Source organism: Lontra canadensis, unplaced genomic scaffold (genome assembly GCF_010015895.1).
Source record: "Lontra canadensis isolate GAN:19392208 unplaced genomic scaffold, GSC_riverotter_1.0 scaffold55, whole genome shotgun sequence".
NCBI classification, from domain to species: Eukaryota; Metazoa; Chordata; class Mammalia; order Carnivora; family Mustelidae; genus Lontra; species Lontra canadensis.
Window position 1 is genome coordinate 8,043,353 of NW_022631049.1, and position 16,827 is coordinate 8,060,179.

Sequence of the window (16,827 nt, forward strand, 5' to 3'; positions counted from 1 at the left end):
ATCTGGGAGAAGAGAGCTCCAGGGAAGGAAAACAGCAGATGCCAGGGTGGGAGGGACTAGACATGATACGCTTTTCCATTCCCCATAGAAGACCAGTGACTTGAGCCACCAAGAAGAGAGAACACAAAATTCGAGTTTATTTGTAATAAAACTGATTTAAAATTACCTTCCCAAACTGATTTAAGGAGGTGCAGAGGGTGTTAGAGAATGTTTCCTGACTTTGAGACTTCTTGGGTTTGAATCCTGGCTGGGATTTCCTTGTCTGTAAAATGTGGCTAATAATAATATCCATCTTCTCGGATTGCTTTGATGTTTAAATGAATAAATATTAATTAAAAGCTTGGAACTGTCTCTGACGCATGGCAAACATGCAGATTTTAGCTATTAATATTATTATAATACTGCTACTACTTTTTTTTACATTTCTGGATTGATGCCTTGGAATATTCTTTGCATGTGTCCTAAGGGCTTTGTGTGTGTTGGTGTGTGTGTGCAATGTTTTGAGAGTGCGGGGCTTACTTTATAAAAGAGTTGTGAGAATTAGGTAAAATTCCACTGCTTAACACAAGATGAGGCCTCAATAAAAGTTAGATTTCTTCTCCGTTGGCAGCATTTTATAACAAAGAAAAATTATAGAGGGTTTCCCTCTTCTGCTTGTTATTAGTGAACTTTTTGGCTGATTTATGAGTAGAATAAAGGCCAGGTGGAAACATTGCATAGACTCAAACTTCAGAAACTTGTTTTGCCCTTAGCACCACCAGTGGAACAAGAAATTCCCATTGGGTCATTTTGAATATTACTGGATGGTAGAAAATGGTTAGTAGGTGGGTAAATGAGGAGGGAAACAAAATGAGGAGAAAACTAAAGAAATAAAGAAGTGCTTATTAAGGTGATACCACTTTGGGATGAGGCCATGGGAAAACTAGGAGTCCCTTTTTCTGAGGACCTTTAAAAAGAGAAGGGACAGCACCTGTCTGGGTGAACCAGGTATTCCTGACTGAAAGAGCCAGGCCAGAGGGTCTCTTGAGGCCTTTCCCTGCTCTCTGAGTCTCCAAGACGAACCCCTTTCCCCACTTGGCCATCCCATTGTTGCATCTACAAACCTGAATTAGCCTACATTTCCAGCTGTATTTAAAGAGTCATTAATACTTGAGATACAAAGAAGGCTTCTACTGAGTAATACCAAGAAGGACCATATCACTGTATACTGAGATAGTAGATTTTGAAACATCAGCTTTCCCCTCCCCTGAGACATGTCCCCAATATTCTGGGTGTGGCAGCTCATGTGGACCTGTGTGCTCTGCCCCAGGAAAATACCAGTTCCATGGGCTGGGAGGGAGACAAGGAAAATGAACTTGAGTGTGCGCCAAGGGAACTCCAAGGGCTTCAGGGTGAAGGACACAATGTCTCCACAGGATGCGGGGCCGGGTGAGGGGAGGGGGTGGTTAGACAAGAAAGCGAAACGAAGACAGACGCCCACTCACTGTCTGCTGCTGTCTTGATTCCTAGGTGCGGCAGATGTCTCCAGTGCCATGGAGCACACCTTTTCAGCAGCATCAAAAGATGGGGAAGGATCGTGTTACACATCTCTGATTTCCAACATCTGTTACCCACCTCAGGAGGATTCTACATATTTCACGGGAATTCTTCAGAAGGAAAATGGCCAAGTCACCACTTCTGAGAGCCCTGAGGAGTTGAGTACCCCCGGGCCCTCCTTACCAGACGTGCCTGGGACGGAACCTCGTGGCTTATTTAGTTCTGATTCTGGAATTGAGATGACTCCTGCAGAGTCCACTGACGTGAATAAGATCTTAGCAGACCCCCTGGACAAGATGAAAGCAGAAGCCTATAAATACATTGACATAACCAGGCCAGAGGAGGTGAAACATCAGGAGCAATGTCATCCCACGTTGGAAGAGAAAGGCTCGGACTTTAAGAATAAGGACATTGGTATCTCAACAAAATCTGAAGAGGCCCGTGAACCTGAGAAACCAGTTCCTGTGGAGGGAAAACTTCTCAAGGACCATTTATTTGAAGAGTCAACATTTGCACCATATATAGATGATCTCTCTGAAGAACAGCACAGTGCTCCTCTGATCACTGCCCCTGTCAAAATCACACTGACTGAAATCGAGCCTTCTGTTGAAACCGCAGCCCAAGAGAAGACCCCCGAGAAGCAAGATGTCTGTCTGAAACCAAGTCCTGACACAGTCCCCACAGTCACCGTCTCAGAGCCTGAAGATGACAGCCCAGGATCTGTCACGCCCCCATCTTCCGGGACAGGTAAGGGAACTAGTGTTCCCTGCCTTGGGAAAATGCAGGATATGGAGATCTGAATATTAAAGGACTGTAATCTGTATTCGAAATATTTTACTATAGGGTCCCTTTAAGGCTCAGTTTAACTGGATTGAATTAACATACCTTTTTTTTCAGTCCTGTGCCCATGGTACAAAGGTTGAGAACTGGGATTTCGCTGGAAGTCCTATCAGATTTGTCTCGTAAAGTGTTTCTTTCTTCATTTGAGGGGAGAGATAAGGATGACACGATGGAACAGGAAAAGCCTCATGGGGCTCCATCATTCAGAGCAGAGAGGCAGGTGCTACTCTGCTTCTAGTTAGCTTCCCACACGGATTTCCGGGACCCCGGAGGCATCACAGAGAGAGCACCATGCCTGTCCTCCCCAGACCAGCTGGGTCACCAGGGACAGGGCATGGCATATTCCTTGTCCCAGCTCCAAGTCTGTACAGTGAATGGGGGCCGGGGTACACTTCAGGGTCTTTAGGCGGACATGGGCAGTGAGAGGAAACAAACAAACAAAAAAAGAATACTTTTCCTTCAACCTCAGTGGGGTCATTTTTGTCTTTTAACTTTAAGTTCTCCATATAGTTCTATTTTTTTAAACTTAGAGTATTTATTTGATTAGAATAGAAAAGTTCAGAATTCACTAAGCTCTGATCTTTGTCAACTTGAAAATTGTCCTACTGTGACCCAAGGCAGGGTGTTAAACCATACTCAGTATATCCTCTCAAACTTAAAGGGGTCTCCTGTAGCCAGGTGATGGGCCAGAGTGGTAGCAGGAGTGTCCCCAGCCCACCCTGTACCACCCCATGCGTGGTGGCAAAAGGGAAGCCTTTGCACGTCTGTCTCTTTTCAGTGTTCACGAGGTGTCAGAATGGAGAGGATGAGAGGTCCTTGGATCTTCCCCTGCCTCTAGTGGCTGGCATTCTTACCCTACTCAAAAGTGATTTGCAAACCTTTCTGATTTACAAAAAATAATTTTCAGTAGTCAGGTGCAGGAGCTTTTACTGAAGTCTTAAAACAGAGCCAAAGCCTATTAGGAGTGAGGGCTCTAAATCCTCATAATGCAGTAAGTCCAGGTGTCAGAGACAACTTAGAGGAAGTGCCTCCAGTCTTGTTTCCCTAAAGATTTTAGCATCAATCCCCCCTTCCCCAACCTGACTTCAGACTCATTCAACTATAAAAGCTCCAAGGGTCTTAAAGATCCACTTCACCATGACCCTGATTTTCAAATTCATTCATTCTCTCAACAAACATGTTCTGCATACATTCTTTTGGTCAGACACTCTCCTAGGTACTGGTGAGGCCAGGACTGAAAAAACAAACAAAAACAGTTTCTGCTTTCCAGTGGAACAGATGACCATCACACCCCCAGTGTGATTTGTATTCTGAGAGAGGGAAACATAGAGTGCTGAGGAGCACTGGGAGTCCAGCAGCTCCCAGGTGAATGGAGCAGGAGGAAATATACAGGTGAAGAGGAGGGGCAGGAGGGCCTTCCAGTCCAAGGAGGTTCAAGGAGATGGAGGGATGAGTCCACAATGAATTTCCATGCAATGTAAAATTGTTGTCAGTAGTGACAACAAGCAATGTTGTCAGTAGTGACAACAAATAAGGAAACCGAGGCCCCAAATGGATTAGATGTGACTTATCTCAGATTATGACATGAAGTAGCAACATATCTGAGTCCTGAAGCCTCCTTATGGTCTTTGTGATAATACATCATAAAACCGTTCTGTTATTCAATGATATAAAGATATTGATACTCTGAAGAGGTAAGCTGTATTATTAGCTGTGTTTTCTCAAGCTATGGGGTTGTCTGGTGGTTGTTTTTAGAGGAACTTCAGGAAGAGGGAAAATGTCCTAGCACATACAGGTCCATTTGCATGACACATGCCTCATGTAAAAATTAAGTTTGCAGACCTGATGAAAAAGACTTGCTGTGATTCAGAGTTTAGGGATTATTAAGAAATTTCCTTTTTTCTTTTCTCAGTAGCCATAGCCCATTGAGGTTTTGGAGCAGCTTCGAGATAAGACAAAGACAGATCTGGCTGACATGATCTTGGAGTTTTATGACCTTGGGTTGTACACTTGACAGCATTGGATTAGGGCAATGGCTTTTTTCTGCAGTTGCTTCAAATAAACATTCTAAGCAAAGTTTGTTCAAGAAAGAAAAAGTCCCCAGATCCAGTACATAGTTCTCTCCCATGTTCAGCTCCTCTCTCCACACATGCTTCACATCATAATACCTGAGTCAAATGACAACATATAAGAATAAAATTAACAGGAAAGTTAGGAGAAATTACCTTGTCACTAAGGCCTTTCTCCTTGTTCTTTCTATCCTAAGAGGTCACCCAGCTCCCTCCCCATCTTGTGATCCCCTGGCACTCTGGCCATGTGACCCTCTGATAATAATAATAATGATTCTAATTATCTATCTAATTCTAGTAATTCTAATTATGTGAATTATGAATCAGGAGAAGTTCTCATTTATAACAATTTTAGCCACAGACCCTGAAGCTTAAACAGTCTAACATATTTCCTTCAATTCCAATAAATTATTCCATTTTGTAATTTTCTCCAAAGTGCTGAACTATTTTCATCATGTTAAATAATATACTCTGAGGTTCAGAGGCAAAAATTCTTATAGCTTACATATTGAAAGTTTCTTCTCAGCCCAAATCTGTCATGAATACAAGTGAAGCACTTTAAGAAAACATGCTCAGTGTCCTGACACATGCCAGACCATTGACCCGCTGGCACCATATTATTTCTGACACAATGCCTAGGACTATATTATGGCGGTTATGGATATTCTTCGAGGTGTTAGCCTCAGAAAGGACAGTAATCAAGAGGTCATTATTAAACTTCATCTTCCCTTAGTAAGAAATAAGCAGTAAGAAGTAAATCAGTTTCATAGTCTCTGAAATTTCACAGTCTGACTCCTATAAGGAGTGATAGAATGTTGGGTGTGAAGGGGTCAAGGATGGCCTCTCTGAGGATGTGACATATGATCTGAGATCTGAATGAGGAGAAGGAGCCCACAATTCAAAGGAAGAGGTAAAAAGGAGACTCCAGGTACAGAGGAAAGCAAGCACACAGGCCCCAAGTCTGTGTTTTTTAGGAATTGAAAGATGGTGTAAAGAAATGTTGACTTTAAAAATAGTTATTTTGCCAGCAAACATTGGTTTATTCAGGAATAGCAGATCATTACAATTCAGGACATGCTATCTATGGTAAAACCATAGGCAAGTCCAACAGAAGAGAGGAACACTGTTTTATTGATAAGACAAATGAAGTTGGGAGTGGTTGTTTTGAATGAGTCCATTGGAGAAAAGCAAGAGTTCAGGCTCAATGATGGTTCCTCCTTGGCTGAGTTGCAGAGACAATCAGCTTTTCCTAGAAGATTCATGTACCTCTTTTTCTGTTGGGGCATGTAAGTGAGCATCCCTTCCTATTGATGATTCTTCTGTTGAGGTCTATAATTGACAGGTCTTTAATTGCCTTTGAGTGGTATAGTGGCCCCTTCTCGCTTCCCAGCTCTACATTAATGAGGTTTCCCTTTATTAATTTTTATAAGAGCAAAGGATAAGTATGACATAGAGTTGCAGAGGTAGGCAGGGCCCAGATCTTTCAGGGATTCATATGCTAGGATGAAGAATTAGGATTTTGTTCCACATGCAACAGGAAACCATTAGAGGGTTTTACTCTGGGAATTGACATCATTCATTCATTCATTCATTCATCCCTTCACTTAACAAGTATGTGTTGGCCATTTTATCCATGCCAAGCATTGTCCCATCACCACTGGGGATACAGTGCTGAAACCTAACAAGATTTCTGTCTGCATTCTTATTGGGAGGACTTATACACAAATAAATAAATATATAATATCAGATATTTATAATGGTAATGAAGAAAAATAAAGCAACATGCAGTGTAAGAGAGTGATGAGGGTGGTTGTGAGGAAAGGTTTCTCCCTGCTGAGGGCTCTGAACAGAGACCTGAATGGGGGAGAGGGGAAAGCAGCAAGCCATGTAGATACCTGAGGAAGAGGGCCCAGGCTGAGGGGACAGCCAGTGCAGAGGCCCCGAGCCAGGGAATGTCTCCTGTGTTGAAGGAGCAGCTGCATGGTCAATACGGCCTGAGTGGGGAGGAGGAAGGGAAGAGTGGCGGGAGCGGATGTATGTTTTCAAATGATCCCTCTGTATGTTGAGTGAAGAATGAGCCCGGAGCAAAGGCTAGACCCGAATGTCAGCATCATTTACAGCTGGATGGTAGCATCTGCGACTTGGCAACCTGACCCATGTTCTCCTTGCTTTTTATCATTCTAAATTCTATCATCATAATTATTAGCAGCAGCAACAAACACATCTCCCCAGGCAGCACAGTTCTAACCTCAGTTTTTATAATCTGTTCTTGTAGTTTTGTTGACTGTTGCTAGCTTTGCTGTATCAGTCGTGACACATAATAACCAATATCTTAACCAGAGGCCCATGAATTTTAATACTGAGTGTACAAAAACTTCTATTTTGTTCTCATTTTTTTTCCCGATTCCCCTTAGCACTTGGTTGAACTTTTGGTTCCCATTAAGAACGAAGGGCAAATATCTATTAATTTCTACTGAGAAGCTTTTAACTGATAATAAGGTTGGATTCTCTTCAGGGTAGTACCTTCACCTGCCCAAGATGAAATACATCAGGCCCTTCTGTCCCATATCCCACAGCTGTCTTATACCATCATTAGTCTTGAGTAAATGAAGCAGGATCCCTGAGCTTTTACTGAGTGCTCTACCTCAGTGGTTTTCAACTGGAGGTAGGGTTGCTAATAAAATACTAATAGTTCATGGGACATACACTTAAAAAAAATTCAGAGTTTAGCAGAGATTCAAATGTAACTGGATGTCCTCTATTTTTATTTGTCAAGTCTGCCAACCCTAACTAGAGGTGACTATTAGAATTTCCCTTGGAGGGGCACCTGGGTGGATCAATGGGTTAAGCATCTGCCTTTGGTTCAGGTCATGATCCCAGGGTCCTGGAATTGAGCTTCGAGACTAGCTCCCTGCTCCATGGGGAGCCTGCTTCTCCCTCTCCCTCTGCCTTTTGTTCCCCCTGCTTGTACTCAATCTTTCGCTCTCTCAAATAAATTAAAAAAAAAAAAAAAAAAAAAAAAAAAGAACTACCCTTGGAGTTACAAAATTCAGATGGCTAGGCCCCTACAGACTTAAACTTCAACTAAGGCAAAATTTCTGAGGGGAATTTTGAGTCATACACATGAGTAAAAACCACTGTTTTGAAGATTTGAGCTAGTCCTCACATTAGCCAGACCCTACACTATGTGCTGGAGATATGACCATGAACAAAAAGATGTTGGCTCCCCTTTGCCCTCCTGGGGCTTTGGTCTGGGGTCAGAGAAAATGGGGAAGGCTGAAGAGACAGATGTTAATCATATCATCACATAAACAAATATAAAGCCTCTCAGGGCTCCTGGTTGTAGAAATGGAGTGGACACTAGCCAGTCTCCTGGTCCACAGAGCTCTAGGCCAGCTTGCTTACAGGGCAGGCTGCCTTGCAGGGCTGCTTGTAGCCCTCTGAGCCCCAGGCCCTGCCCGCACACTTCCTGATCTCCTAGGAATGTTGTACAAGCAGGACTTGGTGAGACCCTTTGGGCATCTGTGATGCCTAGAAATCATTGCCGCTCCCACCTCCAGGCCTTTCCACTATGGGTTCCCTTTGTTTGGCATGCTTCTTCCTCTGATTATTGTCATGAGTCACTCTCTTGACTCCTCAAGTGTTGAATATAGATTACTTTCTCAGTGAGGTCTGTCTTGGCTACCGTATTTAAAATTGCAGATTCACGGGTGCCTGCGTGGCTCAGTTGGTTAAGCATCTGTCTTCTCTTTGGGTCTGGATCCCAGAGTCCTGGGATCAAGGCCTGTGTCCTTCTTGCTCAGCTGGGAACCTGCTTCTCCCTCTTCCTCTGCCTACTGCTCCCCTCTACTTGTGCTCTCTCTCTGTCAAATAAATAAATAAAATATTTTTTAAAAAATAAAGTTGTAGTTAAATCCCAACCTTCTCCTGGCCCTTCTGATTCTTTCACCCTGCTCTAATTTTTTCACAGCACTTAATATCTTACCTACTATATGCTTTAGTCATTTACTATATATAATTATGTATTGTATTCTCCTCCCACTAGAATATAAGCAGAGATTTTGTTACCTATTTCATTCACTAATATGTCCCAAATGCCTAGAAGAGAGTCTAACACATAGTACGTTCTTAATTAATAAGATGAATGAATGCTGTATGGATAAAGGATAAAATCAACTCTGCTTTATAAAGAATTAGACAAATCTGAAATGTTTTGTCCATGAGGGTTCCCCCACAATCCTAAAGCAACAAATTACCTAGCCATAGTCTGTTCTCCTCACCCCCCAAATATGTGACCTCAAAGCTTTGGAGAAATGATGAATATTTCTTGCTTATAAAAGGGCTAGAGACCACTGTCTGGGATATTCTGAAATAAGGCCCTGCTCTGTGACAAGGGAAAAACCAAGCTCCCCAAAACAGTTGTCATGGTGATCCCAGGTAGACTCATCTAAGGGAAAGAAATATCAGCAAGATTGCTGGTGAAGTTTTCTGGCCATCTGGATAAACATCAGGCAGAAGGCAGGCATTCACCCAGGGGACTGGGGGTGACTCTTGGGTTTTGTTCTCAAGAGGAGGGGAAGAGAGGAAAATGAATGATCGTGGGCTATGTCATTAGAAGCCCGGGGCATTGGGCCTTATGGTCATCTTCATAGCCTGCTCAGTAGAACTGGCAAAAATTTTCTCTTATATTGCTCTACTTTGTTGTACTTTTCACTAAAAAAAAGAGTAAAGGTATTGGTTCTTACAGGAAATGTAAAGCTCAGAAGTCAAATTGCATATAAGGATCCAGACTAAGCTTTCTTTTTCTTATTGAAAGGGGAAACATGAAAAGCAAACAATGAATAAGGAGTAATGGGTGTCTTTTCAGATTTGTTGATATTGGTGGCCAAAATAGGCAGTTTGGTACTTCAGATTACCTGATGAAATCTGTGAACCTGGAAAACTTCCCTGAGGGAATGAATCAGAAATTAAAACCATAACTTCTAGAATCTTCACCATATTGAATTAGAAAAACCAACTGAGGGACTGTTGCTAAGAAATTGCTTTGTCCTTTTTTTTAAACTAGCTAGATGAAGATAGATAGGTACGTAAAACTCTGATTAATTGGGCCATAATAGTAATTAGCCTTTTCCTTCAGGTGGCCTGCCTTTTCAGCAGAGCCCTGGAAACAGACTATTTCTGTGCTAATGAGATACGTGTTTCTCAAGCAACAAGAAAACATCTCCCCTAATGGAATTTTGTTTTATTTCTTCTGTCTGTGTCCATCTGTCTGTCCGTGTGTGTGCCTCTCTGGCTCTTTCTCGCTTTGTGGGACGACAGAACCATCTGCTGCAGAATCCCAGGGGAAATGCAGCATCTCCGAGGATGAGCTGATCACTGCCATTAAAGAAGCAAAGGGGTTATCCTATGAAACAACGGAGAGCCCACGGCCGGCGGGCCAGGGAACCAACAGGCCTGAGGCCAAAGCCAGGTCCGGGCTGCCAACCATCCCCAGCCCCCTGGACCATGAGGCCAGCAGCGCAGAGTCGGGGGACTCTGAGATCGAGCTGGTGTCCGAGGACCCGCTGGCCGCGGAGGACGCGCTGCCCTCGGGCTACGTGACCTTCGGCCACGTGGGCGGCCCGCCGCCATCACCGGCCTCGCCGTCCATCCAGTACAGCATTCTGAGGGAGGAACGCGAGGCCGAGCTGGACAGCGAGCTCATCATCGAGTCGTGCGACGCGTCCTCTGCCTCAGAGGAGAGCCCCAAGCGGGAGCAGGACTCGCCCCCGATGAAGCCAGGAGCCCTGGACGCCATCCGGGAGGAGCCGGGCGCCCACGCCGAGGAGGGCCCAGCCAGCCCGGGCCCCTTCCTCAAGTTCCCCGCGGCCACCCCCCCCGCCGGCCCCGAGCTGCCCTCTGAGGACGGAGCCCCGGCACCGCCGGAGGGGCCCACCACCCAGGGGAAACCTGAGGAAGCCGCGAGTCCCAGCCCAAGCCCGGTGGCCGCGGCGAGCCCTGAGCTGCGAGGTCCTGGCGTCGACCCCCCTCTGCTCTTCCTCAGTAAGCAACAAGGTAAAGTGACAGCTCTTCTCACTACAGCAACTTGGTTGCTAACTGTACGTTCCCTGGGTGCTCTGACATCCGCAGAGCGGGGATTCAGGCCCAGCCCTGTGGCCCTGTCCTGGCTGGTCCAATAGCTGACCAGAGAGCAACCAGGAGAAGATGGGAAGGAGATGATGGGGAGAGTCAGAGTCGCAGTTGGGACTTGGGTGGCAGAGCCTCTTGCTGCAAGCAGCCCCGCTGGGCTGGCTGAATCCTGGCATCCCCAGTCATGAGCGCTTCTGTGTCCATGCGGAGATCTCCTGGATGGAGTGAATGCCTCCTGTCTTTCATCCCTAGTTGGATTTCCTTACCTGGGAAGGGATGGTTGCTCATTTCTATCCTCCTACCCCTCCGTGATGGGGAGTGGCTCCAGCCCTGTAGGCCCTGAAACCCACTGTAGTGAGCACCTCCATTTCACTGGCCGAACTGGTTCATACCTGGGCCACCTGGATCTCAGCACCTTCCTTTCTCTTACACGAGGAACAAGGGATTTGGACCTTGATAAGGTCCAGATTTGTGTGTGTGTGTGTGTGTGTGTGTGTGTGTGTCCTGGCTAGTCAGGAAAGACAGGGACCAAAGTTAATTCCAGAATTTTTTTTCTTCTTCAGCAAGACCTAAGTTAATTTTTAAAGTCACTTATAACTTAAGAATGATTTTAATTTGGCCATTCTACTTTTCCTGCAAGAAGTCTTGAAGTCTTCAAATGCAGGAGAAATGGAAGGTGTTATTTTATCTTTCATTGTATGTGAAGAGTGTGTAACATTCTTCTTTCCAAATCTACCACACCTGACTGCAACTGTTTTACGGAATTCAGGAAAGGAAGCGAAGAGTGAGTGAATAAATTAGGCCTTGTGCAGTCTAGCACGTGGACTACATTGTGTGAAGGAGGGAACATCTCTTCAGCTCCTGGGTGGAGAACACCCAGGTAGAACTTTAAAACCAACCCCAAAATCACAGCTTTATTCAAAGTCCCCTCCCGCCCATCTCCTCTGCTTTCTGCTTCTTTCAAAGTATTTTGTCCTTGGGGGATAAATGATTTCAAGGGTATACCCTCTTTCCTGTGTATTTGCTAATAACGTCAGTGATACTGGTAGCAATTAAAGTGTTTCATATAAATACAGAGTGCAAATCTTTCCCTTTGTAGATTAGAAGCAGCTTCTAAATTCTTCAGCACATTGGAACAGGGAAACTGAGAAGGATGTGATAAAGAGATAACACTTGCTGTGTGGTTGCTTGGTGGCTTAGACACATGGCATCATGTAGGGTCCCATAGAATTGGCCTTTGATTTCCCAAATAACTCTTCCTGAGAGTTTGAAGTGTCTTTGGTGCATGCAGTAGTGAGGATATTTGATGACAGATTTAACAGTGGGAATGCATGTTTGTTAGGTGAAGATCAAAACCAATTTTGGATTCTTTTGCTTCCACTCTGACTGTGATGGGGAAGGACCCTGCAAGTTGCAGGGAGCCCCGGGAAATGGCATAAGCATGAACAATCTTCCATCCCTTTCATCCCGAAGCAGTGGAGCTTGTGTCTTACGGAGTACAAGTTCATATCACTGTACTTGAACAGACCTCTGTTTCCATTTTATTCTCCAAATAATGTCTCTGAAAGAGTCACCATGTGTGCCGTGCTATTTAAATATGTTTATTCTCAGAAGCAAATACATCGGAAGGCTAATAAGGAGAAAATTGTGCAGGCCCATTTCTCTCCCTAATAAATCTGAGAGACCAGTGCAACAGCTGGGACTGACAGAGTGACCCGATGTCTGATGAAGGGTTAAGGCGGAGGAAAACCACAGCTGTGAACGCAAAGGCTTCAAGCATCTTTCTGGCCAATTCTGGTGCCATTCTCATCTCTGTGCACGTTGTCCCATATGGCTTAGGCCCTCTGCTGCCAAGTTTAGACATGAGAGAGGAGAGAGTGGCAGTCTTTTTAAACAAATCAGGCATGCCAATGTGAATAACCTCTGCTCTCTGCACTGAGGGGTTCTTTGAATTCCAGTCTCCTGCCAGAACGGACTGCTCAGCCGCATTCTCTGTAAAGTCTAAAAGGCTGTTCTGGGGCAGCCAAGCACCAAAGGTCTTGGGAGGATGACTCAGTGCTGCCAGCACATTATTTGAGCTCTGAGTTCCTCCCGTTCTCACCTGCTCCATCTCAGCAGGTGAGAGGATCAGTGCTGCCCAGCCTCCCCCAGGCAGTTCTTAGTCACTGTCTGTGGACCGAAGGACTGTGCTCAGGTCAAGCAGGATTCCGTCAACAGTGAAGTCAGGTTGGCCCCTATGGTTGCCTGCTCTTGCCCACCGAAGCCCCTGGCTTTGGAGCTGTGTGGCTGATGCTGAGCTAAGTGGCAGAAAGGTCCAGAAATATTTAGAATAAGGTCTGGTGAATATCTGATGGCATTGTAATATGGACTGTCAAGGAGTGCCAGGGTATCCTGGTGCCCGTGGCTTCATAGTCTATTTTTGGGTCTTTTGCGCCTCTCAAAGGCCTCTGGTGCTGTTGCACCAGAGACAAAAGACAGTTTGCCGTGTTGCAGCTTCCCTCCTCTGTGCGTTCCTGAGCTCTCGCTCCCCCTGTCATTCTGCTCCTCCACACCTTCCAGGAAGGCCTTTGAGAGCGTAGGGAAGTTCTTACTGCTGCAAGGTTAGCCCTGACTGTCAGGGACATCTGAGTGAAAAGCCAAGCAGGAGATTCTCAAGAAAACACTGACACCCAGTGTGACTCATCAGGATGGCTGTGTGGGATTCACCAAACCTGTTTAACTGCAGAGTTTTTTTTATTGGCGTGTTCCTCGGGGTTCCTCTTTCAGGGAGCACTTTTGGGGAAATAGTGGTCTCTTCATACTCACATCCACTCCCAACATTCTGATTTCTTTACCTGGCAACTCAAATGTACAGTGCTTAGACCATCCCCTTGGGTCATATGTGGGAGCCTGTTAGAAACCTCACTCCATGGGGTGCCTGGGTGGCTCAGTGGGCTCTGCCTTTGGCTCGGGTCATGATCCCAGGGTCCTGGGATCAAGCCCCGCATGGGACTTTCTGCTCAGCGGGGAGCCTGCTTGTCCTCTCTCTCTCTCTCTGCCTACTTGTGATCTCTGTCTGTTAAGTAAATAAATAATAAAAAAATCTTAAAAGAAAGAAAGAAAGAAAGAAAGAAAGAAACCTCACTCCATCCCAGACCTATGGAATCAGAGCCTGAATTTTTACAAGATCCCAAAGTGATTCCTATATCTGGCAAAGCCCGAGAAGCAGTGTTTTAGACCAGGGCAGCCAGCTTTCACATTCCTACCTGTAACCATCCTGATAAAGGTCACCTGATAAAGGTCACTGATGAGTTCATCTTTCTTATCCTCTCTGCTAATTTGAGATCATAGTGCTGGCCAGTCCTTAAAATGTTAGTGAGAAAGTAGTATACATTCATAGTAATAAATATAAGTGGAACAAAATCGTGCCAAATAAAAGTTATAGTTCCCCTGCTCTGCCCTCCTGATCTAATTCTTGGAGATACTCACAGGTTTTGTTGTTCTTGTGCCTTTCAGAAATTTTCTGTAAGTATTCAGGCATATACAAGTTGTGACTGCACAAGTGACACAGGTCACATTGGACAGACTGCTTTCTCACTTGCTTCCTGGACTTGCTTCCTGTGACAGTAAAAATCAAGAACAGTACCCACTCACATGAACACTGTTCTCTCCTTCTTAGAACTTTTTCCTCCCTTATCACTCTGGTGTCTCCCCTTCCTGCTCTACCCCTTACTCTCTGACCTCTTTTCCCATCTTTTTGCTACCTTCCTTCCAGTTCCTCTGTCTTGCCTCTGAGTTCTGTCCCTGTTTTTCTTTGTCCCTCATTTCTTTCCTGTCACCCACACAGGTTTTCAGCAACTGCCTTATGGGTAGCACATCCCAGATCTCTGGCTTTGGAGAGTTCTTCACCTGAGCTCCAAACCCATTTCTCTACTGTTGTTCAGACAACCCGTAGACCCTCCACATGCAATTCATTGATGTTATTTGTCACAATCAGCTCCTTTCCTTCCTCTGTGGCCTTCCTGAGCTTATGACAGGATATTATTTGGGCTTCACTTCAACATTCAAATCAGGTCTGGATCTAAATAAAACTCACTATTCATGTTGTAAAAGTACAACATGAATATAAACACTTAGAGGAAGTCTCATGGCAGTGTTTGGTTATAAAATTATCATCCAAATGACCCAGAATGTTCTCTTTTTTTTAAAAGATTTTATTTATTTGAGAAAGAGAATGCAGGTAGGGTCAGGGGTTTGACAGAGAGAGAAGGAGAAGCAGAATCCCCATTGAGCAAGGAGCCCCAGGCAGGACTCTATTCCAAAACCCCGGAATCATGACCTGAGCTGCAGGCAGATGCTTAACTAACTGAACCACCCAGGATCCCCCAAAATGTTCTTAAAATATGAAAGATTATTAAAATAAAAATACAAAATGTGAAAATTTTCTTTGCGACACTCCCAAGAACGCATCCAGTGACACCAGTTTGAGAAATGTTGGTTCAAGCCAGTGGTCCCCAAAGTATTGCCCAAGCACCAGCTTCCTCAGAACCTCCTGGAGTACTGATGAAAAAAATGGAGGTCTTACTCCGCTCCTGCACCAGGACTGCGGAATCCGAATGCATTGAAAGCAACCTGTGCTTTCAATAAGCGTGGTGAAGGGTAAGCAGATGAGCTGAGTAGCCCAGATCTGTAGTAAAAAACCACCTTGGTGAGCATGCCCGAGGCATATGCTGTTTTTTAATTAGAGAGACCAAGGGGGCACTCAGCTGTTTCCGTCCCTTCCTGTGCCCTGGGAAGCAGACCCTTGTACCTTCTGTTTGTGGACACCAGCTGCAGCGGCCTGAGCTTGCAGGACTCAGCCCTTTGTGGCATGGAGAAACTGATCTCCCCCATGGGGGCGTGATTTGCTGGAAGGCTACCAGATGGAGGTCTTCTAATTGACCTAACATTTATGAAGTTTATTATTGCTTCTCATCATTATGCCAAATATTGCTTCTGTCCTAAAATATTCGAAGGAACCAAAATAAGTGTGACCCATTTACTTTTCATGTAATTTGAAAAACAAGTCATCAACTTCTAGTCCCATGGTTTTTTGCTTTCATGAGATGGAATTAATAAATCAGGCTGTAAAGATTCTTGGAAAGTCTCTATCTTTCACAGTGTAGATTTCAGAATCAGCCTGAGGACTTAGGCTGATTGCCCCTAAGCCATTGTAGCTGTTGCCCTGAAGCCAGCTTTCAGTAAGATGGACCAATAACTGCTAGATAAAGCTTGGCTTCTGTGAGGACATATGCAATGTACTACTTAGAGGGAGATGTTGAGCTTTCCATCTTAGACTATTCAAACCAATTATACTGCTTTTGTGAGACATCCCAAATAAGGCTGCTAGTAAGCAGCTCACCTCACTGGCTTTTTCATCTGAAGTAGTTGCAAGGTTAGCATTATCCCAGACTGCATATTGATCTATGTTTTTAAAATGGTGGCTTTAAAACTGGGGAAATTTTCTTCTCAAACTTGGATAGAAACTGCTCCAAATCTCGGTGGCCCCAGAACTTATTATTTCTAGGGACAAATGTTCTTGATATTTCAACAGGGTGTGTGTATTGATCTGAAATGGTTATTATACCTCTAGTATTTCAGTCATTTTTTGGGACGTGGTAAACCACAGCTCCCTAATAAATTTTGCCTGGGCACAGAAGGGGGCATAGACAAGCTCCTAAGATGGATTCAAGTCAACATTGAACTTGCCTGTAGAGATAGAATTCACAGATGGAAAATATTACAGTGCCTCTAAGAAATAATGACCCTAATAGATGGTGATCCTGATTCACGATCTAGCCCCTTTACCCCTCACAAAAATCATCCTTTCTTGCTGATGTAATCATGCATCTTGGAGGATATAATTCACATACTTCTCATTCTCAGAGCCAAGACTGACTCCAGAGGATTCTCCATCCCATTTAAATGCTAACCTCACCTTCCACTAAAGTCTGGGTGGGATACTCACAGATATAGTCTCTGTACTTCTGGATTCTATCTTTGCAATCCCACAAAACACTCTAATACAGAATGAAATAAATTTTATCTAATGTTATGCCAGCCTTGCAAATGCAAGGCCTTACCAATTCATTCATCCTTCTTTTGATTCAACCAATAAGTTATACTACATTCCTGATGTTATCAGTATAATGGTGGCCAAGGCAGACATGAATCCACCCCTCATGGGGTTTGCATTGGTGGAGATGTGGAGGTTTCCTTTAAAAAGGAAATCCAT

The 16,827-nt window shown here is 44.5% G+C and overlaps 1 protein-coding gene across 2 annotated transcripts in view; it reads left to right on the forward strand.

Annotated features, from left to right (window-relative positions):
• The window catches only part of RTN1 (reticulon 1), a 210,540-nt gene that overhangs the window by 110,513 nt on the left and 83,200 nt on the right, over positions 1-16,827 (forward strand). For both annotated transcript variants that reach the window (XM_032875276.1, XM_032875274.1), the window contains exons 2-3: positions 1,510-2,283; positions 9,765-10,499. In XM_032875276.1, the coding sequence (XP_032731167.1) occupies positions 1,510-2,283; positions 9,765-10,499 (1,509 nt within the window). The remainder of the gene's footprint in view (positions 1-1,509; positions 2,284-9,764; positions 10,500-16,827) is intronic.